The 24,422-nt window shown below is 30.0% G+C and overlaps 1 protein-coding gene across 2 annotated transcripts; it reads left to right on the plus strand.

Moving 5' to 3' along the window:
* The first annotated feature begins 13,028 nt into the window (after positions 1 to 13,028).
* LOC126686378 (uncharacterized) lies at positions 13,029 to 19,159 on the plus strand. 2 transcript variants are annotated; one of them, XM_050380417.2, is made up of 8 exons: positions 13,029 to 14,074; positions 14,270 to 14,471; positions 15,003 to 15,231; positions 15,572 to 15,639; positions 15,729 to 17,325; positions 17,416 to 17,579; positions 17,667 to 17,853; positions 17,951 to 19,159. In XM_050380417.2, exons 3-8 carry the CDS (start codon positions 15,081 to 15,083, stop codon positions 18,586 to 18,588), a joined length of 2,805 nt encoding a protein of 934 aa, XP_050236374.1. In that variant the 5' UTR covers positions 13,029 to 14,074; positions 14,270 to 14,471; positions 15,003 to 15,080; the 3' UTR covers positions 18,589 to 19,159. The 2 variants fall into 2 exon arrangements, with proteins under 2 accessions (XP_050236374.1, XP_050236373.1); XM_050380416.2 differs by lacking the exon at positions 14,270 to 14,471.
* The last annotated feature ends 5,263 nt before the right edge of the window (positions 19,160 to 24,422 follow it).

A 24,422-nucleotide genomic window follows, 5' to 3' on the forward strand; every position in this document is an offset into this window, starting at 1 on the left:
CATAAGATTCTTATATAACACTTTAATTATTTATATCATTAAAATCTAAGAATCGCATCATTTGATCATAAAATTAGAGAGATACAAATATAAATTATGATAAATATTAGGAATGTCAGAGTAATTTACTCATCAATATATCTTAAAATTCACAAAAAACTTCTACATTTTGGTTTTTATCTACCAATTCTCGAGTTCTATAAATATTAGAAATATCAGAGTAATTTACTCATCTATATAATCATGGACTCTAACTATCTATTTTTTTTTTATGCCTCCAATTTTGGCTTCGTCCCTGATTATAAAATACTAGTATCACTCTCAAAGGTGGTTAAAGCAATAGTAAGTTATATTTTTTTGTCATGGAGCTAAGAGATGGACACACATTACCATTACCATTATGTGCATCTGTTGCAGATGAATTTGGTGGAGTGGAAAATTATTGATTTAGAAATGAGTGATTCATGTAGCCTTGACCCCCAGCTTTTAATAATCTACAATTTCTTTAAGACAAAGCAACAAAAAAGCTGCCTGCCTCATTGGTAGCATGCAAAACCTTTTCTTTTAAGGGCTCCTTAGTCCACCCCCATCTCTTTCCCATAAGAAAAATTACATCATAAGCTTTTGAATTCTTGCGAATTTACTGTTTTAATGTCTTAGTATTTATTTTCTTTAAGTTAGTATTCTAACTTTTTAAAAATATAAGTATTTAATTAAGTACTTTTAGGAATTTTTGATAGTCGTTGTTCTGAAAAGACAGTAATGAGTTTCATTGGCATATTAAGGGGTGTGCATCGATCAATTTAGTCATTGACTGACTTATCAAAATTATTATAAAGCTTAATTTGCCAAATAAAATACTGTAGTTGATTTTGTTCGGTTGAAACCAATTTTTTCATTAATCACTCGTTAACATTATCATCAACGTCAATTCACACCACCGCCCGTACTAGTGCAGTAGAACAACCACACCAGCAGCACCAACGGCAAGGCAAGACTCGCCGTAATTGGTGAGAATTAAAGGTGAACAAAAGGAGGATTTTCGGGGTTGGAAGGTGATGAAGAAGTTGAAAAGAGGGAGCTATAATGGGATGTGAAAAAATCGAATAGTTGGTTTGGTGAATTACTTTAGAGTTTATTATTTTATTATTTTTAACTCAAATTCATGAGCAAGAGTTAGGCTTAGAACTTAGAAGTATATTAGTATTTTTTTATAAATTAAATCAGCCGAAACTACAAACTATAGAGGTCGGAGTTCGAACACACAATCACTAGATAATGCATTAGCCTACACATTTTGGGTGGGTTTCACTTTTCTTTAGAGTTTATTTGTGTAAGATTAATCAAAACAGCATAATTTTATTATTCGATTGGTTTGATATTTTTTTTCTATTTATAAAAACTAAATTGAACCGCTTAACTAATGTTATTTATTTAACAATCCAGAAACTTAACTACTATATATATTTATATAAAAAATAGGTTCAACCAATTCAAGTCGGTTCGATTAATCAATTTCAACCGGTTATTGCACAACCATGACTATCGGCTAATAATCACCGACAGTCCTCGATTTTTACCCCAAGCTTCTCTAAACCCCCTATACTTTCAAAAGCTTCCCTAAACCCCTCAACCTTTATGGCGGCGCCATTGACGGCCCTTATGGTCGAAAATACCCCTTAAAAATTTGGCGGCTGTAATTATATAAAAAACAGAAAATTGGCGGCGCCAGGTGTCAACTGACACGTCATTAAATATCCAAAAATAATTAAATCACCCAAAATACCCCTCAAATATTTTAATCAAACCACACTAAATCAAACCCAACCACATTAAATCAAACCCAACCATCCGGTCAACCTATAACCACCGCCTGCCGCCGCCGATGCCGTTCTCCGCCACCAACATCGCCGTCCTCCGGCCATATCTGTTCTTGGAACAGATTGCCAAATCTGTTCTCAAGAACAGATTTGGAAATCTGTTCCTGAGAACAGATCTCAAGAACAGAAAATTCTGTTCTTGAGATCTGTTCTCAAGAACAGATGAAATCTATTCGCGAGAACAGAATTTTTTGAGAAGACGACCCATCCGGTCGTCTTCTCAGGTGAGAAAGACGACCGGATCTGGTCGTCTTCTCACCTGAGAAGACGACCCAGCTGGGTCGTCTTCTGGGTCGTCTTCTCAGGTGAGTAGACGACCGGAGGGGACGGGTCAGTTTGGGTCGGGTGGGTTAGGTCGGGTGGTGGTTTGGGTTCGAATAGATGGTTTAGGTTTGGTTAGATTTTTTTTCAAATATTATTTTGAGGGTATTTTGGGTTTTTCAATTTTTTAGGGTATTTTGGTGACGTGTCAGCTGACATGACGCCGCCAATTTATTTTTTTTTTAAATGACAGCCACCAAAAAATGACGGCGCTGAGGGGTATTTTCGTCCATAAGGACCATGAGTGAGCGCCGCCATAAAGGTTGGGGGGTTTAGGGAAGCTTTTAAAAGTATAGGGGGTTTAGGGAAGCTTGGGGTAAAAGTCGAGGACCGTCAGTGATTATTAGCCCATGACTATCAGTAAAGGAAAATGATGTTGTGTAGATGATATGCTTGATAGCTTGTCTATGTATAATTAAATGACCAACTATTCAACAATTTAAATTACATTTTTAATCTTATTAATAGTTTGGTGACGAAAAATACATAGCTAAAAAAACTCGTTCGATATAATTTAGAAAAAAAAAAGATTAATTTAAAATAACAAAAAGATCAAACACTAACTAAAATAGCATATTTATAAAAGTCCATACTCTATTTATATGAATTTTCATAAATATACAACAGCATATAACTCCCCCTATAATTCTTATCCTATTTGGAAGAAAGAACGGGAAAAATATAGTCACCGAAACATAATAAGTTGGATTTACGATATTCCATTAATTATAATATTTTCTCGAACGTTTTGTTTATTTCTAATAATTAAAGTAGCTGAAATTTTGTTTTGGAATTGGTGGAAAAAAAATTCAATGTTTCATGTTTGCAGTAATTTAATCTGAATGTTCAAAATATTATAAAATAAATTTTTAATCTTTTCCTATCTTGCTTTTTGTAGGTGTAGTTTTAATTTCCGATCGTTTTTTGCTTATGTGTAACACCAGAGTGCTCGGTAGTGTGGCAGGACTTTGAAATATAATCTTTTATTCCGATTTTTATTTAAAGAAAAGGTGCTATTTAGAATAAAAACCCGAATCAATTTGTTTGAATCAATTGGTACCATTCTTCTTTTTTTAATCTAAACACTTAACATCAAACACGTCAACTTTTTTTTTTCTTCAAATCCGTCTTTCTTTCGATTTCGGCCACATATTCTTCTTGGAAATTATTATTGAGTTATAAGATACAAAAAACAAAAAAAAATTGTTTTTTTTAAACATTTTAAAGATTAATATTAACTCTCTACAAACATGAATTATTTAGGATTTATTTTACCACACTAAAATAGTGCATGGTCCCCAGATTTAGGCAGCAACAAAATTGTTGCTCTCTTTTGAACAAAACAAAAATCGAATTGGTTAAGAGATTCCTTATAGTGGAGAAAAACCAAATTTGCAACTAATTAACTATTGCAGATAACGACAAGGTTTACACTTGATTGTCCTAATTTTAATTATCATTAGGGTTTAACTAATCCATATTCATGGCTGCATAACTTTATTTTTAGAATCTTTAAAAAAAGATGAGGACAAACTATCGGATGTAGCAACTATGTCATGTCAGCATCTGACGTGGAATAATAACTCAATAAGAGAAAATGTAATTCATAATTTTTACCTATAATTCATAATATTTGCACATGTTTAAATTAAAGGGAAGTTTAGGTATTTACTCCAAAAATGAAAATATTTGCACATTTTACCTCAACACATAAAAGTTGCAGAAAATACCTCACGTTTTTTTCAGATTTATGTTTTTACTCTGGGTTTAAAAATATTTATGATTTTACTCCGTTATCATCTGGTTATCATAAATCCTTATGTAATTATATTTTTGCGCACGTTATCATCCAATTATCATAATCTTATCATATTTCATTATCATCTAGTTATCTTACTGCAGTGTTATGATAACAACGTGATAATATACTGATACTGAGATGATAATCAGATACTGTTTTATCATAACATAATCATAGATATTATCATAACATTATCATATTTCATTATCATCTAGTTATCTTACTGCAGTGTTATGATAACAACATGATAATATACTGATACTGACATGATAATCAAATATTGTTTTATCATAACATAATCATAGATATTATCATAACATTATCATCTTGATACATAAATATCATCATCTCGGTATCATATGATAATGTTATGATAACGAAATATGATAATATTATGATAACGATTTTATAATCAAACATTATTTTATGCATAATGTTTTTCCCCGCAATGTTATGATAACTACATGATAATACAGTGATACTCATATGATAATCAGAGGCTGTTTTTTTATAAAAAAAATAATTTTTTCTGCAGTGTTATGATAATGTGATGATAATGCAGTGATACTCATATGATAATCAGATGTTGTTTTGTTTGCAGAAAATCGTTTTTTGTGCAGAAAATCGTTTTTTTCATCATAAAATCGTTTTTCATGCAGCTTTTTAGATCTAAAATTGAAAAAAATCAAGATTAATTTATTTAGATCTGAAAGTTAAAATGAATTGTATTTATCACCACGAATTAAGAAAAAAAATCGCTAAAATCAAATATGAAAGAACGGCGGAGCAACGACGAAACGATGGCGAAGCGACAACGGATCGATGAAGGAACGATGACGAAAAAAAGAAGAAAAATGGAGAAGAAAAGAAGAATAAAGAAGAAGAAGAAGAAAAAAAAATGGCGGAAAAAAAAGAAAGCAGAGAAGAGAAAGAAGAAGAAAGAGAAAGGAAAGAGAAAGAGAAAAAAAAGTGACAGATAGTATATGATTAGAGTAAAAGAAATATGATTAGAGTAAAATAATAATAAAAAGTAGGTATAATTATAATATAAATATGTCTTAGAGTAAAAAAATAATTATAGTGAAAGGGTGAGGTATTTTCTCTATTTTTTCCTTTTTGAGGTAGGAAATCCTATTATTTTTAAAAAGAGAGTATTTTTCCTAATTTTCTCTAAATTAAATGACGGGTGATTTGTATAAGTTAAAAATATACATTTTTAATTGAGGAAATTACACCATTTACCAAAAAAAATGAAAATAATTACAAAACTACATGTTGACTTTTTTCATTTACAAAAATATTAATAATATTTACAAAAGTACAAAAAAATAAAAAATAATATCAAACATACGGTGTATACTGTGGGTATAATGTCAGTATACTAATAAACTAACATTATATCAATATTATACCAAAATTATACCGACATTATACATACTGTGATTTTATTAATATTAAATGGAAATTTACCAAAATTACATCAAATCGTATACTAAAAATTAAATTAATAATATACCAAAAGTGTACACATCAAAATATACTGAAATTTTATTATTACATCAACATTACACCACATCGCATACTAAATATTAACCTAACAATATACTAAAATTATAGTAACAATATACAAATTCTCTAGTTCATTACCAACTATAGTGAAAAGTACATATAAAAAAAATATACATGTTATTAACTAGAAAAAATATATAAAAATTTATAATCGATATACCAAAAATATACTGAAATTTTACCAATAATAAACCAAATATTATTTTTAAATTATCTGATTTATAGTTTTAGTATTCCAAAATTATACCATAATTATACCGACATTATACAAATCGTACTTTTGTAATTAATTTTCATTTTTTGGTACTTTTGTAATTAATTTTAAATCAGTCGTATTTTTGTAAATAAAAAAAGTTTACTGGTACTTTTATAAATATTTTTAAAATTTTAGGTACTTTTGTCATCGCCCCTTTTTAATTTAATAATTAGAGAGAGGAGCGCTTGTGGAAGGAAAAGAACCCATGACCTTGACAGTTTGATGTCCAGCACTTATACAATTTGAATTATAACTTGTTGGTTATAAATATAAATTATAAATAAAAGATTTAATGACATAAAACAAATCAATGAGTACGTCAACTCTAATAAAATCTTATAAAAATGTCAATTTAAGCTTAATTATTTAGCATTTAATTACTAGTTATTTTTAAAAAATTATTACAAAAGACAACAAAATTTCGACATTTAAAAAGACTTTGAAATGGCTGAATTCAATTAAATTTTATATATGACTATAGTTGAAAGTTAAAAATATAAAATAGGCTAATATTTAAAAAAATTGTTAGAATTTACCATAATGTAAATATTTGAATTTTATAAATCATTAAGCCTAAATAAAAATGGTAAATTATGTTTCTTTGGAGAAAAAGTATAAGTTTTACTAAACCAAGAAAGAATCAATTGCACGAGTAAAAAACGCTGAACAATTATCAAACCAATCCTACTGACTGGACATATAACAAAATGTATGCGCAAGAGAATGTATTACAGTGTTCGTAGATCGTCCTACAAATTAAAACAAAAATTACTACATTACTTCATAAGTCGAACATAATTATCTATAAGAACATCGGTTCCCGTCTTCAGAGGCGAAAGAATATTTGAAATCACGTCTACATCGGATTCGACGATGACGTAAGACGCATCACGAAGCCAACTCAGGATCTCCTTAATAAATTATGTATTAGTTTATCATTTGATGTGAAATAGCTTATTATAGAATAATTTATTTGAAAATAGAAAGAAAAGAAATAGTAGATAGGCTAATTTTAAGAATATATTCTTCTTTTTAAAATAGTTCTTATTCCTTTTTCTTTGTTGTTTACTTATTGTAATGTCTTGCCGACTATTCAAAAATATCCACCAAAAAGGTAGTGGAGTGTTAAAATGTGAAAGGTAAAGAACATGAATTGTCTCATATGGGCCTTAGTGGTTCCAATAAGTCGCCATTAGGTTTGGTAAATAAGTGGACCCAATTGAAAACAATTTTATTTCGCGGGGACCTAACTATTTGCTTCATTTGATCTTCTTTAGTCCCGGGCTGCTTCACAATTCCTTCGTGGCCAACACAATGCTTATGTTAGCATATATGTGGGTAATTTTGATAAGCAGTTCCTAAAGTTTTATCCTTTTTCTATTAAAGTCGTTTTGTTTTGATTTATAACTATATAATTTTTTCCTTTTAAATAACATAATGAAAAGTTATTTTCGTCGATCTTAGGTTTTTTTACTAAGAAATACAATTTAGGCGCCTCCAATGCAGCTTATATGACAAATAAAATCTGTATATATATAAAAAAAAAAACAAATCAAACGAACTTAAAATGATTTTTTACTAAGTTGAAGGATCAGATAAGGACAAAAAAGAAATTTAAGGACAGGATGAATAAAATAGGTATAATTTAGAAACCTAAAAATGAATTAATCCAAAAAATAATTATTATTTGTAAAAGTTTCATAATGAGAATTAAAATAAGGATGTACATATGTTTTCCTTTTCATTAAGCTTCAATTATAGTAAAGTTTTGCGGCATGATCGCATATGATAAAAGAATATATTGTTATTATCATTCACAATATATTTAACTTCAAAGTTTAATTATAATAAATACGATAAAACTCAAATATTAATTGGTCGGTGTTATTTTTAGAGCAAAAAGTGATAAAAACAGAGTAAAAAAATTATAATGACAAAATTATTTTTATTTATTTTCTTCCTTCTATGCAAAAAGGGGTATTTTCAAAATAACAAAATTATTATCTTCCTATGGCTAATAATCACCTATGACTCCAGACTTTAGGGTTATCTTACGACAAATCCCCTGATAAAAAAAACGATCAGTAAACCCCCTAATTTTTATGGCGGCGCCACCTAAACCCCCTAACCCCCAAATATGACGAAAATACTTCTGGCGCCGTTTTTTTCAGTCAACTGTCAGTCTTAATTAAAAAAAAATTCTAACGGCGTCACGTCAGCGAAAGACTTTAAAAATTTTAAACACCCAAAATACCCCTAATTTAATTTAGAAAAAGACAAAAAAAATAAATCAACCCTATAACCATTTGTTTAACCACAATAACCAACCCAACCACCCAACTACCGCCGCCACTCCAACCATCGCCGGAAAATTAGTCTGTTCCTCGTTGAAGAACAACTCAGATTTGTTCTTCGTTGAAGAACGTATCAAGAAAGAAGGCCGGAAAAATTTCCGGCCTTGACGGCGGGTGGTGGTGGTGGCCGGAGGACGGTGGGGTGGCGGTTAGGGTGAAGGGATTTTGTTGGGTTAGATTTGATTGGGTTGTTTTAGATTGGGTTGGGTGTTTTAATGTTTTAGGGTAGTTTGGTGACGTGGCAGCTGACGTTGCGCTGTCAATTTTTTTTTTTTCAAAAAAAATGTTAGTTGACTAAAAATGACGGCGTCAGGGGGTTTATTTATCGTTTTTTTTATCAGGGGATTTGTTGTAAGGTACCCCTAAAATCAGGGGTCATGGGTGATTATTAGCCTCTTCCTATCAATTTTTATAAAACATTCTTGGTCGAAATAAATATATATATCACTAAGAGCCACCTCTTATGATAAAAATATGGTTCAAATATATATTGAACTACGAATTTTAACGTATTTTTTCAATAAAAATATAATTTTTAGAATTTAACAATATTCGTCATAAATTTTCAGATAAAAAATTATTGGTATAAACATCTTAATATATATTGTTTTGATAGATAGTGACCTTTTTTCAACGAAAGATGAGTCGGTGTTTCGATTTGCAAAAATAAAAAACATGTGGTTAATTTTATGAAATTTTAATATTTGTGTTGTAATTATAAAGCATGTTTAAAGTTTATAAATTATTTTACGATCTCTTAAAATAATTATCATACGCATACAAATATTATGATAATATTAAGAGCCAACTTGGATAATAAACATACAATATGACGATAACATACATATAACTATATCATTAAGAGCCAAAATAAACAAAAGGTTGGCTAGCCAACATTTTTGGTGGAGCGTAAGAAATGTTAGTGGATGGTTGGCTCGTTCTTTTGGGACTAAACCCATCTAGAGGTCCTTGTACTATATCATTTTTGTTCAAGAAGCCCTTGTACTATTTTTTTATTCTTCTGGTCCCTCTACTTACATAATTTTTTATTTTCAGGTCCTTTTTTAGTTTTTTTCAGTCCCTCTACTTACAATTTTTTTATTTCTCTAGTCCCTCAAAAGGACTTGAAAATCAAAAATTATGTAAGTAGAGGGACCGGAAGAACAAAAAAATAGTACAAGGGTTTTTTAAATAAAAATGATATAGTACAAGGACCTGTAGATGGGTTTTGCCTTCTTTTGGCCAGCCGTACATTGGCAAATTACTAGTATTTGTTAAAATATTCCATACTTCATAGTTTATGGAATAAAAAACCATTTGATATATGTCAAATGGAGTTCGAATTCGAATGTGTGATATAAATCCGAATTCGAATTCGAAGTTAGATGGATTTAAATTTTAAATTTTAAATTTGAATTTGAATTTAAATGTTATTTAAATTATTTGAATTCGAGCTCAACTCTAATTTAGTAATAAAAAATATCAAAGATTTATCATATTTAATGAAAAATTTTACTATAAAATATGAATTTTGATCAACTTAATTGATGTACACTTAAATTTTACTCATATAAAAATCAATATAATAAAATACAAATCATCAGTTTATGAGCGTAGAAAGCTTTAACATACATTTTTATCATTCGAGATGAATTTCAAATAGCTTGAACTTGCCTAAATTTTTTTGTTGAGTTAATTTAGAACAATTTTCTAGTAGTTCAACTTGTTTATACCTCTAGCTAATCCGAATTAAATAATAAAATAAAACTTTTTTCGTTCTATTTAAAAAGTCTTTTTATCATTATTTTTATATTCAATTTAAAGAAATTCATTTATAGTTTAGTTTTATTTTAATAAATTAATCTAATTTATACGATATAATATATATATTTTTAAAGTATAATTAATAAAGATAAATAAAATATGTAATTTATAGGATTTTTTTTAATATGTGTATAAATTAAGAGTAGGAATTTTTCAAATAAAAGGAGAGGGTAATTTGCAGACGTAAATTCGAAAACAAAACTATCATTACCACTATAATAGCATTTTGACAAAAAAGTGATTATGTCAAAAACAAGCCAACGAATTTATTATCTTCCTCTAACAACCTGTTTCATCTTTTTTTCCTACCATTAAATATTTAATTAATTTAAAGCTTCCTGGACAATGCACAACTTTGCTACATTACTGTTATTTTAACCTTTTATTAAATTCTGAAAAATTAAATTAACAGAGAAAACAAATAAATACATTTTGATTACAGTTAAACAATTCGTGTAGTGTTGGAAGCAATATTTAAATTTGTATTTTTATATTTTGGACGACAAAACATGGGATTAGTCATTGTCTTATGCTGATTTTGACTTTTATGCTATCAAAAAATTGATGAAAATGATATTTTTATAATTCTTTATTGTTTTGATATTGTTTTTTACAGGCATTGATGAACTATTCCAAAAATCTTATTATTTTATTATGTCCATTGAATTTTGAAAATTGAATTTTAATAAGAAGAAGCATGAAACAGTCTTTCTATCAAATTAATCTTTAATAATTTTATCACAAATTAAATAGTTGAATAATTGAAATATAATTAAACCAAAAAGGTTGGGTTTGGATGCAATCAATCTATTAAACTAATAAGCATTCAACTTTAGTAAACTATTCAGCCTTTTAAAAGGGTATGGATTTTCGCACTCCACCATTTATAACGGCACTCCACTTTTGGTGGTAAATGACTTTAACATCCTTCATTAGATATCATTTATTACTTCTTCATATATAGCGCATTTAGCTATTTCATATAGATGAAAAAAATATCATATGTTTAAATAAAATTGTATATTTTATTATTATCACATAATTTTAAAAAAATACAAATAGTATTATAAGTTTTTATATTTTTTCCTCTATTTTTTTAATATATCCTTATTTAATATCCACTAGCTTATATATTTCAAGAAATAGCAATAAATATTGGCTTAATAGTGAATTTTAATTAAGGAGTTTTAGACAATTTTTTTTTTGATAACAACTTTTAGACAAAATTAATATAGAGAAAGTGGGCAATTTTATTAAAACAGGATGATTAATAAATATGTCTTGATTTATATATGTATTTATAAATTTTCCATATTAACCCCAAGGCGTAAATGAGTTGGTAAGTCGCTCTTCTACTTTAAGTGAGGTCGCGAGTTCGAACCGTACTTATATATGTAGCCATTTAAAATTTAGGATCGGAGTTTGCTTCCCGCAAGGGACCTACATACGGCTCGAGTGGGGTTAGTCTGAATGTGGAAGGCTTAAAGGTGCCGCCTCATAGTTGAGACCCATTCAGAAAACCTCATGGACCTTGTACAAAAAAATAAATGAATTTTCCATATTAATTATTTGTATTATTGTTAAATTCGATACACCCTTTTAATCTCATTAAATTATTTATTGATGGAAATAAATTTAAAAAATAGTAGTAAATGCTCTTTTTATATTTTAAAGTAACAAATATTATAGTTTATCTCAAATGCGATAAATATTATAAACATGAGGGTGTATGAAATATATTAAACAAAATTTTAGTGATAAATGTAATATATTAATACTCTCTCCGTTTTTTAGGTGAATATACTTATTTATCAATATACATTATCTTAGGATTTTTATATAATTTTTATAAATTTATTATAAATTTGACCTCCTTATTAAGTAATTAAACTTTTTAATATTGATTCATTATAAATAAGTTAAGTTATCAGCTATATAGATGAATTAAATATGTTAAAAGATATATTTAATGTTAGATGGAATGATAACATAATTTTAAAAGGGGTGGGGATTTTCGCACTCCTCAAATTGATTTTCACACTCCAATACATTTCATATTGACTACATCACCCTCACATCTTTTTCTCATCTTTTTAGCTGTATGTTTATTTGAAAGTACATTGATTAATTATTTAATACTATAGGATGATGATAAAATTAATTATTTTATGGTGTTTAAATAAATAATTTATTATATAAAATTAAATTAGTAATAAATATATGATACCATTACATATGCTTTTAGTAAAAAAATTAAATTTAATATTATGAAGTTTTTATAAAAATAGATTAATAATAAATTTATATAAAAATTAATTTTATTTGGACATATTTTTAAATGCACAATCTATTTAAAGTTCCTTTAATTATTCGAGAAAAAAATTATATTTAAAAAATATCAAATAATTATAGATTTCTATGAAAACAATAATAAAATGTGATCTATGTATATAGTTTAATAAATAATTTTTATATAAATATATGTATCAAATTATTAATTTTAAGTTAAATAAAAATATAAATAAATAAATAAGATAAAAAAAGTTCAAAATGTGTCAAAATATGTTAAAGTTATTGGAACCAAAGAGTTAAAAAAAATAAAAGTACTATTAATGAGTGAGATTTTAAAAGTATAAAAGTAATAAATGATATCTAATGAAGGATGTTAAAGTCATTTACCACCAAAAGTGGAGTGCCGTTATAAATGGTGGAGTGCGAAAATCCATACCCTAAATTGAGTTGTTTCTTTTTTAGTTCGATTTATTAAACGTTTTTTAAGGAAATGTAGAAGTATTAATTAGGAAATAGACATCATACTACTTTATTAATATCTACCGTCACATTACTCATTAATTACAATTAAGGTAAATAAAACACCCATCACAGCCTTCAACAGCAAGATTCCGTTAACCCAAATTACAATCACTTCCCTACACTCAACTCATACTTACAATTACCTCCCTACACTCAACTATACTTACAATTACACCCCTGATAAAAACGTATTACCATCAATGTCTCAGTTCTGCGCATGTATGCCTCTCCATTCTCTCCTCAGAAAAACCCATAAAACCACTCTCTCTCTCTCTAGAAACCAAAAAAGTTAAAGCAAACCATAACGATGAGAGAGAAACAAACACCCAAAAAGAAATTGTCGGAGAGAAATAAAAAAGATTGTGACTTTGATGATTATTGTTGAACATGGAGTTACAGAGAAGAAAAAAATATATACTTTTCTTGAATACCAAGCTTTTTTTATTTGCATTTGGGTCCACCTTCAATTCTTAACCCAACTGTCAAGTATTCTTCTTCTTCTTCCTTGAGATACTTTTTTTACAGTCTTTAATGTCTGCCCATTTCAAAGGGTCGGTGAGAATTTCTCACTTTTTAGTTGTCAAAAGTTAGATAGATACCCACTTACCAAAATTAAATAAAGAGCCTATTTTTACCTTATTTCATTGAAATTTGATCTGTTTTTATATAGTTTTGGAGGGTTTTATCAATTGGAGAAAATCTAGGGGTCTGTTGCTTAATCTATATTTGTTGGTTTGATGAATGTGTTGAGAAAAGGCTGGCTGGCTGGTTGGTTTTCATTGCTAATTTAGATGCAACTGAGCTTGTTGCTGTTATTTGGCAGTTTTTGGGATAGAAATATAAAAAAAAAGTCATCATTTTTGCATCAGTTTTGACATTATTACAAGGCCAAGATCATGCTTTTTCTGGATTTGATGTCAACTAGTTGGCTATTTATTGTTGTATAATAGTCTAATTGGTGGCAAAAGTTTTTCTTTTGATTGGTTAAATTCTGAGTCCTGATCCACTTTTGAGCTTCAAAGGCAAGGATTTTATTTGGTGTAAGGGAAGATCAAGATCAAATTATCTATGTAAAGTTTGTTTTTGAACAAGTGAGAAACTTCAGGGACTGGTTAAGAATTATTGTGGATAATGTTTGCTGAGTGGTTTGAGTTGAGGTTGATGTTTATTTGAGGAAGCTTCAGTTCTTGAATTTGGAAGTTTTGGTTTTAGCAAATCCAGCTGCATTGTTGTTCTTGTTCTTATCAATCTTGAGGTATTTGATTCTCTCAAAATTTATATAATATATGCCAATTTTCAATATCAAACATGAAAATCTGTTTCTTTAGTTTTGTTTTTTACTTGAAAATATTTGATGGTTCACGTGTTCTTATAGCTGAATTTTTTGCTCTATCATTAAAATAATAATAATTGTGTAATTGGTTGGATAACATGTTTGCTTCTGGACAAGGGAACAAAAAACTGTGTTTATTTGAAGTACAGTTGGGACTTGGATGCAAGTGGGAATCAGATCTTACTTTGAGAGGCTGTAATAGTTTGGATTAGATCATCACACTCAATTGTTTGATCTCACTTTTCTTGTGTCATCTAGAACCTTGGTCGTCGGCGACGACTTCGGATTCGATTTCATTACCTTTTCTGGAAATAGTTATGTAAGTTTGTTTGAAGAACAAGAATTTGTCTGAATGCTGAAGAGTGTGAAATGGTGTTCTTAGAAGGTTATTGAAGTGTGCTTTTGAATTTATGATCTTTGATGGAGAGCTATGGGTAGAAACTTCATTTATTGTTCTTTGTTGAAGGGGAGAAGTTTGATCATGTAAAGATTTAAAACGTTTTAACCAGCTTTGCTATTGTTTTACATCTTATGATTTATTCCGTTTTTAAAATTTGATAGTGATATCTTGGAGACTATTAAACATTTTATTGAGGACCACTGCGAGCATTGGCATTAATAGTCAATTTCATTAGATGTTAGATGTGTAAATTGATGTATGCTGCATGCAATGATACTGAAATCCACAATCCATTTTGTTTTTATTTTCAGACCTTTATAGATAAAAGAAATACACCTTTTTGTATCTTGTTAGTCCATATATGTGGAGTTTTGAAAAGAAAAAAAAACTTATATCATAACTTATGGATATACTATGATTGTAATTTTTATGTTTTCCCCTTGTTCTCAGATTTCAGGTGGGCATACTAGTAAGAAATTGAAATGAATAAAGCATAGTTTAGTAAAAGGAGCAGCTCAAACTTTCACCATGGCAAAGAAATCTCAGAAACGCTCTGTGCGACAAGAGAGAGGCCAATCTGGCTGCATGTGGGGTTTCATTAGTATGTTTGACTTCCGCCATGGTCGATCAACACATAAGCTGCTTTCAGATAAGAGACGTGGGACCAGGCATATTGCTGGTAAGAAATCTATTTTTAAAGCAAAATGAATTTGAAAAACTATTCACAAATTCCAATATACGAGCAAGCGAGAAGATTTACTTTTAAGGAGAAAGGATGGTGTAGATTACAAGCACACATTTTACCGTGTTTCTTAAATTTCATTTTACTGAAGTGGATTCAGGGAGTCAATAAATAGTGCACGGTACTGTTGAATGACAGTAATCTAGTTAACATGCTAGAACATGATATTAAACTAAAGACTAAGCATTTTTACAGATTAATTTTATCACTGTCACTTTAAGGACCAAATATTTCCAATGTTCTAAATTGAAAATTCAACATTTTTTTCTTTCTGCAGCTGCTGGACTTGCAACAGATAAGACTGAAATGTTGATCAATCTTGATGAAAATTCTGAAGGCACTGTTGTAAGTGTGTTAACTTATGATTTGAACTTAATTCATGTTATTTATATGCTTCAGTTTTTTTTACATTACTTGGTAATTATATGCATCAGGATAGTGAAGAAATAATGACTGTGGCAGCTGATGCTAGTAAGCTAAGTGTGAAGAAGCTTATGGAAGACGAGATGTTCTGTGAGAAAGACTCAAAGAAGGTGATGCATTGTGCTAAAGTGGAATCTAATCAGTCACAATCAGAACATGGAGGTCAAAAAAGGAAAAACCGCAAAAGAACAAATAGGAGTCGCACAAAAAGTTGTGAGATATATACAGAAAATTTGGATGCTGCCAGGGAGGAATGTGAAAAGCCTTGCCTTCAGTGTTTAGAAAAGCAATCTGCTAGTTGTCTTGACATAGATGATATGATGGAAGACTTCTGCCGTCAGATCCATAACAGTAGTGGCTTAGAACAAGACCACCATGGTGATGTTCGCAACCAGTCAGAGCATAAAAATCCCGAGTTTCAAGAGAAATTGAGAGTGGCAATCAAAATTTTTATAAGACAGAGGCTTATCAACGGGAAACGTGATAGTGGTGAGGGGTACATCCACCCTTCAAGAGAGCTCAAGGATGCACTAAAGAACTTAACTTCTGATGAGGAATTATCTTTGGAAATCTTGCATGATCTAAAGTCCGGAATGGTGAAGTATGTTGAAGACTTATTGAATGCTCAGGTAGAGAAAGATGAAGTTTCATCTAACTTGTCAAATCAGGAGGTTCATAACTCAAATCAGAATGATGAGGTTGTCCGCAGTAAACAGCGGAAATTTTTCAGGAGGAAGGCCAAAACTCCTGAAAAAACTTCATCCGACGAAAGTAATGCTTCTCAAGCTCTGAATAGGATTGTAATTTTAAAGCCTGGACCTACAGGTGTGGAAAAGCCTGAAAGTGAAGGAACTGTTGAGCCGTCACCAAAGACTCTACCTCTGGTTAGAAATAAGGGACCAGATGAAAGAGCCGGTGCCCACTTTTTTTTCTCTGAAATTAAAAGAAAGCTAATCAAAGCTATGGGGAAAGAGCAACAAGAAGTGGCTTATAATGGTACTTCCAAGATACTTTCTAACAAGCATCGGGCGAAGGCAGATACAGACAAAAGATATAAAGAGAATATTGGCAGAAAGTCTTTAAATAAAGACCACTTCTTCATTGAAAAAATGGCAAGGCCTTCTGCAGGTGTCAAAAAGGGTGAGAAGACCGACAAGTTGAAAGATTGTGAAAATGATCCTAAGCAAAGAGTATCTAATATTTATGTTGAAGCCAAGAAACATCTTTCTGAGATGCTCACTACTGGGAGTTCGGATGTGGATTTTTCAAGCAGACAGGTTCCAAAAACACTTGGGAAGATACTCTCTCTTCCTCCTGAGTACAATTTTTCTCCTCTTGGCAGTCCTGAAAGAGTATGGGAGCAAAATTTTGTCACTGCACAGATGATACTCTCTGCCAATGACAGGTTTCAGAAACAAGAAAACAATGTCAGCCCTCTTAGTCGTATGACGTTAAACTCAGAGACTGATATTTGTGTTTCTGATGAAAGTGCTAATTCTAAGGCAGAAGTTGCTTTGGATCCAAATGCTAGTGGCTCAACTGAAGTTGTCCAAGACATTGAACTGGAGAAAATTTCGTGTTCCATCGACGATGGGATGGCATCAGAAGGTATATTTTATTTTCTTGATAGTCTACTTGGTGATTCATGGATTAATTATGGTTTTACATCAAATAATTAGGCCTTTCATAATTTTACAGGTGATGTGGAAATTGTAAAAGCATATGAAATTGAAGTCCAGGAAGAAATTGATGTCCCGGAATCTCTTTTTGAACTGAGCGAGTCTTCTGCGAGCAGAGATGACCAAAATTGTGGATTGTCCGAAGCTTCCGATGTGAAAGACTGTTACAAAATCTTGAAACTTGTAATTTTACTTACTGGTTTTCTGTCCATGCTAGTTCTACCGAATTCTATATCATTATTGCTTAATTGCCTTGTTCTCTTCTTCCAGGAATCACTAGAAGAAATCGAATCTCTATGCTCTTTATCACCATCTCCATCCTTCTCATCAATCACGAAGAAGGATGATGATCTGGAGGGTTCTGCAGAGGTGACAGACCGGCCAAGTCCTGTATCTGTTCTCGAGCCACTTTTCATAGAGGATGACATCAGCCCAACAAGCACCAGATCTAAACCTGGTAGGCCGTCAAACAGAAGTTTACTTTCCAATATTTATTTTGAATTTATTCATAATATGGTGCTTGAGCTAATACCAGTTCATTCTTACATCTTCAGCTGAGGTCCCTTTGCAACCTATAAGAATTCAGTTTGAAGAGATTGGTTCTTTATCTGAAGATTTCGGAACTCATTTAAAAGCTTTTATACAAGACAAGGAATCAGTACTCGAGTACATAAAAGAAGTTCTAGAAACCTCTGAAGTGGACTGGGATGAATTCTATACCATGTCCAATTCCTCAGACCCAATTCTCGACCCATCAGTATGTGACGAGGTGCGATTCTTTCCCAACCAGCTTTGCTACGACAAAAAGCTTCTTTTTGATTGTATTAATGAGGTTCTTATGGAGGTATATGGTCGATATTTTGGTTGCCCTCTCGGGTTGTCATTTGGGAAACCTATTGTCCGACGTGGTCCGGATGTGAAAAACGCTATACACGAGGTTTGGGAAGGAGTGTATTGGTATCTCCTCCCCTTGCCACTGCCTCGTACGCTAGAGCAGATTGTCAAGAAAGACATGGCTAAAACTGGATCATGGATGGACCTTCGATGGGATAGTGAAAGTATGGTCATTGAGATCGGTGAATCCATTTTCGAGGAGCTGATAGAAGAAACCATGTCGAATTGTGTAAATGAAAGTTTGAAAGGTGGAAATGACTTAACTCTTGTAGAGTTGAAGGATGAGAGTAACAATTGATTTGTAAACGACTTTCTACGTAGTTTTTGTGTGGGAAGGAAAAGTAAGCAAGTCGTTGGTTGTGCGTCACAACAATAAGCGCTACGTCGCAGCCGAGAGCTGCATTTGACCCTTTCAAAGCGTCCTGGATATGACTTGAGGACTCGAACTGTTTCTAACTTTTCCATCGAGATCATGTACATAGAGAAAATGTCCCACATCGTAAAAGATCGGAGAGCTACGAAACTGAAGGATAGAAACTTGAGACAGCAAGTACTACTAATAAAGAAAGACTAGTTGGTTTGAAGCATAACTGGATCAGCGCCTTGCACTCAGCTGACAACAAAAGTGCAAGTGCTCACGTTGTAGAGTTTGGTGTGTTGATTGTGATTGTATTAGTTAGTTAAACTTGAGATAGCTTGTGTGGTTTTTTTGGTCCTGATTTCATTAATTATTCTGTCAACTACTTATTTTTGTGGGGTTTATGCAGAATAAGAGGGGTGATTTTATAGGAGTGCTAATGATTGTTGTGTTCGTATTAATGAATAATAAGTTCATACAACATGTGGAATATATTACATCTCTTTACTCATCTTCTTCTATATGAAGATTGCTTGTTAAACTCTTTTTTAACATAGTATTTTTTATTCATTTGTTCTGGTATTCTATAAGGCCATGTTTGGTTTATGGAATAAAATAGCATGTAATAGAATAATTATTCCATAAAGGATGGTAGCCATTCTTTAGTTTTTGAGAGGAGTGTTTATTCCACAAAATCATGGAATAACAATTTTTTGGAATACCTATTCCATGAACCAAAACAAATAATTATCATTTTATACGGAATAACTATTCCATTCCGCACCTATTCCATGAATCAAACATGCTAAGAGACCTCACAGGACGTAATATAAAGGCAAAATTGTTAAAATTTAAATGTTTATGTCTTTTATCAATTGCGATCAAATTTTTTAATTTCTATAATTATGTCCAATTTAAAGATTGTTTTTGCAATTGTATTCAAAATTTTGAATTTTATTGTGTAAATCCAAACATTTACGTCCTTTATAGATTGCCATCAAAATTTAAAAAATATTGTCTAACTTCTTAAAAAGAGTTGCTACAAAAGTTTGGTTGCAATTGATAAAACACGCAAAAGTTTAGATTTTAAAAATAAAATTTAAAATTTTGAACATAATTATAAAAAATAATTGCAAAGTTAAAAAAAATTGTCGTAATTGATAAAAATGTAAAAATTTAAATCAAAAAAGAGAAAATTGCTTTAAAGCCCCCCGCATTTGTCATAATTCACACTTTGGTCCCTCTTATTTGAAAATCAAACGATTCGATCCCTCACTTTTGATGTTGTCAACAATTAAGTCCCTCCGTCTATTTTTAGTGTTAGTCAACCAAGTTAAAGGACTTAGGAGTAAATTAATTTAAAACTTGAGGGATGAAATCGTAGACAAAAACAAAAGCGGGGGACCACATCTTTTGTCTAAAATTAATTTTTTTTGATTTGGTACTTTGGCTCGGTTGACTAATATCGGAAATGGGTTGAAGGACTAAATGTTGACGGGAAAAAATGAGGAACTAAATCGTTTGATTTTTAAATAAAAGGGATCGAAGTGTGAACTATGACATATGTGGGGTGTTTTAGAATAATTTGTTCATTTAAATAATAATTTGGTCTAGTTTGAACGGTAGAGATAATTTGTTGTTTGGTGTAAATCTTTTAAAAATCAAACTTGGATCGGCCGCAGGTTGAACCTATTAAGTAAAGTTATATATAAAAAATTTAAAATAGTATTGTCAAATGCCGAGAAATTCAAGGCAGAATAATCAAGAAATTGGCCGGTTCAATTGGTTTAAAAACTCTGTAATCGTCAATTCGGTGTAGTTTTATCGGTCCAATCTGATTGGCCAGATTTTCAATTTTTAAAGGTTATTTCAGTCGAATAGCTCGTTGGTTGCCGATTAATTGATGAAACCGGCCGATTTCGTCAAATTCTTCATGGTTGGTGTTGTAAGCAATGTTACTGATGGTTCTTTAATACAATAGCACATAGAGAATGGTTTAAGATCTCACTAATATTTTCCAATTGGTCAAATTTTGTATCATTAACAAATTTAGAGATAACAGAGAATTACCTAAATAAGAAAAGTATTAGCAATTACCTACCATAAAATTTGGACTTGACTTACATACCTATCTGTGTCAGCTATTTATTTTTATACCCTACCCTATTTGTTTTTATACCTAAAAATTACTACACCTGTTTTTATCATAACAAACTTCTTCTTTCTCCTCAAAATTTTCATCTCATCTTTTTTTTTTTCAGATCTCAAATTTTCTCAAATTTCACTATTTCTTCTTCAATATTCTGTCAGATATTTTCGAATTAATGCTTCATTACTTAAATTCATACATTACTATCAATAAAAACTGTGGATTCGGTGAAAAAAAAGGATATAGAATTCTTCAATCGAATTATTTTACAGTTTTAGTATGTTTAATTAGGTTTCAAAGAATTTCGAGATGTTTAAATAGTTTAAAACGTAATAAAAATTATATAACAGTTGCAAACTGTTTCATTCGCTTAAATTCAATTACGGTTTCAAATACAGTTTCAATTACAGTTTCAAACCGTTTACAAAGTTTTCAAACAGTCTAAAACGGTTTCTAAAAAACACTTTTAAACAGTCTAAAAATAACAGTTTCAAAAAACAGTTTCGAACAGTATAAAACAGTTTCAAACCGTTTACAAAGGTCTCAAGCTGTCTAAAACAGATTCTAAAAAAATACTTTCCAATAGTTTATAAAATAACAGTTTCAAATAGTATCAAACAGTTCCAAACCGTTTACATAAAAAATAACAGTTTCAAACCGTTTACAAAGGTTTCAAACAGTATAAAACAATTTCAAACCGTTTCCAAAGATCTCAAGCAGTCTAAAACAGTTTCTAAAAAATATTTTCAAACATTTTAAAAAATAACAGTTTCAAACAGTATAAAACAGTTTCAAACGATTTCTAAAATTAATTTAAAACATTTGAAAACCAGATCAAAATATCATTAATGAAGAACATTACGATATTTTAAAAAATTGTTGTAAAAAATTCCAAAAAACGATGCTACAATAATTTAAAACAACATAGAAAGAAAAAAGTAGAAGAAGAAGAAGAATTTTTCATCTATCACCATCATATTATCTCTTAAACTATTTTTTTATTCAAATTTCTTTGTCTTAGAGTTCATTTGTATAATGTGGAAAATAGAAAAAGCAGATTCGAAAAAAACGAAGAAAAAAAAAGTTGCAGAGAAAAGAAGAAGAAGAAGAAAAAGAAGAAGAAGAAGAAGAAGAAGAGAGAGAAGAAGAAAAAGAGAGAGAAAAAAGGAAAAATGAGAAGGAAGAAAGAGAAAAAAGAGAAAAAAAAGGAAAGAGAAAAAAAAAACAAAAAAAAGGAGAAAGAGGAAAGAGAAAAAGAAGAGAAAAAAAAAGGAAAAATCAGTGTGTTTAAAAGTAGGAGGATAAAAATACAAATAAGTTATTTTGCTAATTGAGGTACAAATAAAAACAATAGAAAAATAGAGTAAAAAAATAAATTTTTGAAATTGAGGTATTTAGAACAAATAAGTTAAAAAAAAGAGTGTTTTGTACAAATTCCTCACAAATTTATTGTGGCCATCACATCATAAGAACGTAATTTCAAGAATGAAAAAGAGTGCCTAATGAGTGTCAAAGTCATGGGCAGGCATCACCAACACTAGAGCTGATCATGGCCGGGTAGATGCCCGGCCCATACAGATCCAACCTCCTTGAACCAGATCGAATATTTTTCTTTTCAAAAGGTCGGTCTGAACTCGATTCCATATTAGTCCATTTTTTTAGTGTAAGTTTGATTTTTATATTTAATTAATTTTTTTTATGTAGGTTCAAAATTCAGCCCTACCCAACATAAATATAATATGAGAATTGAGTTTGGATGATAAATATTAAATTCGAATTGGATCCGAAATAAATTTAGACTTACATTTAAAAAAATTAAAACAGATTAAACCCGACCTGAACCTGTATGCATCACTAGACATAAACAAAGGGGAAGTCAAAGCAGTAGCCAGTAAGTCATTCACATCAGAGATTAAATTATACTAGACATTAAATAATCATAAATAAATTATATTCCGATCCACCACCGTACATCTTCAATTTACAAATTATCTACTGAATTAAAAAAAATTATTTTTTTCTCAAATTTCAGACAAGGACTCCTCCTCGCCTGAGAATGAGCTGTTACTCCTCTTCTCAGGAAGGAGCAGCAGCTCTGCTCTCGAGCAGCTCCTCCTTTCATGAAGGAGGAGCGCGAGAGCAGCTCGTGCTCCTCCTTCGAGGAGGGATCCAGATTTTTCAAAAAAAAAAATGTGATAGATTTTATTTTTTTTATGGTTTTTGATTTAAAAAAATATTAATAATTAATATAAATTAAATAATTATTATTAGTTGATTTTTTTTTTAGAGGATAAGGTGTTTTTGTACAATTATTTATATTAATGTCTAATTAAAATGTAAGCTAAATATGGAGGACTTTTTTAGTCTTTTTTTTATATGAAAAGAGATCAATTTAGTACTTCGGGGTACAGTTGAAACATGAAAAAAAATATGGTACAATTGAACGTTTTTCTATATCAGAGTATAAATGAAAAAAAATTATAAGGTGAGATTTTTTTAAAAAAAATAATTAGGCCAAAAGAAAAAGGGAAACTTAGGTATTTACTCTAAAAATAAAAATATTTTCACTTTTTACCTCAACGCGGAAAATTTACAGAAAATACTTCACATTTTTTTTCAAGATTTATGTTTTTCTACTATGGGTATTAAAATATTTATTATTTTACTACGTTATCATTTGGTTATCATAAATCCTTATGTAATTTATTTTTTTCGTAGGTTATCATACAATTATCATAACCTTATCATATTTCATTATCATCTAATTATCTTACTGCAATGTTATGATAACAACATATGATAATATACTGATACTGACATGATAATCAGACACTAGTATATCATATTATCATAGATATTATCATAACATTATCATATCGGTATCTTATGATAATATTATGATAACGACATGATAATATTACGATAACAATATGATAATCAAACATTATTTTTTTCAAAAAATCTTTTTTTCCTGCAATATTATGATAACTACATGATAAACAGTGGTACTCATATGATAATCAGACGCTAACTTTTTTATAAAAAAAATATTTTTCTCTGCAGTGTTATGATAAAAATATGATAATACAGTGATACTCATATGATAATCAAATGCTATTTTTTTTGCAGAAAATCATTTTTTGTGCAGAAAATTATTTTTTCATCACAACATCGTTTTTTATGAAGCTTTTTAGATCTAAAGTTGAAAAAATACAAGAGTAATTTATTTAGATCTAAAAATTAAAATAAATCGTACTTATTACCACGAATTAAGAAAAAAAACTGCAAATCAAATATGAAAGAACGGCAGAGTAACGACGAAACGATGGCGGAGCGAAGAAGAAAAAGTTAAAACTGGAGAAGAAAAGAAGAAATAAAAAAGAAGAAGAAACAAATGGCAAAGAAAAAAATACACATAAAAGAAAAAGAAGAAAGAGAGAAGAGCGAGAGAGAGAGAAACAGAAAAAATGACAAATGGTATGATTAGAGTAAATCAAATATCATTAGTGTAAAATAATATTAAAAAATAGATATAATTATAATATAAATACGTCTTAGAGTGAAAAAGTAACTATATTAAAAGGGTAAGTTATATTTTCTATCTTTTTCTTATTGAGGTAGAAAA

Source organism: Mercurialis annua, linkage group LG6 (genome assembly GCF_937616625.2).
Source record: "Mercurialis annua linkage group LG6, ddMerAnnu1.2, whole genome shotgun sequence".
In the NCBI taxonomy this organism is placed as follows: Eukaryota; Viridiplantae; Streptophyta; class Magnoliopsida; order Malpighiales; family Euphorbiaceae; genus Mercurialis; species Mercurialis annua.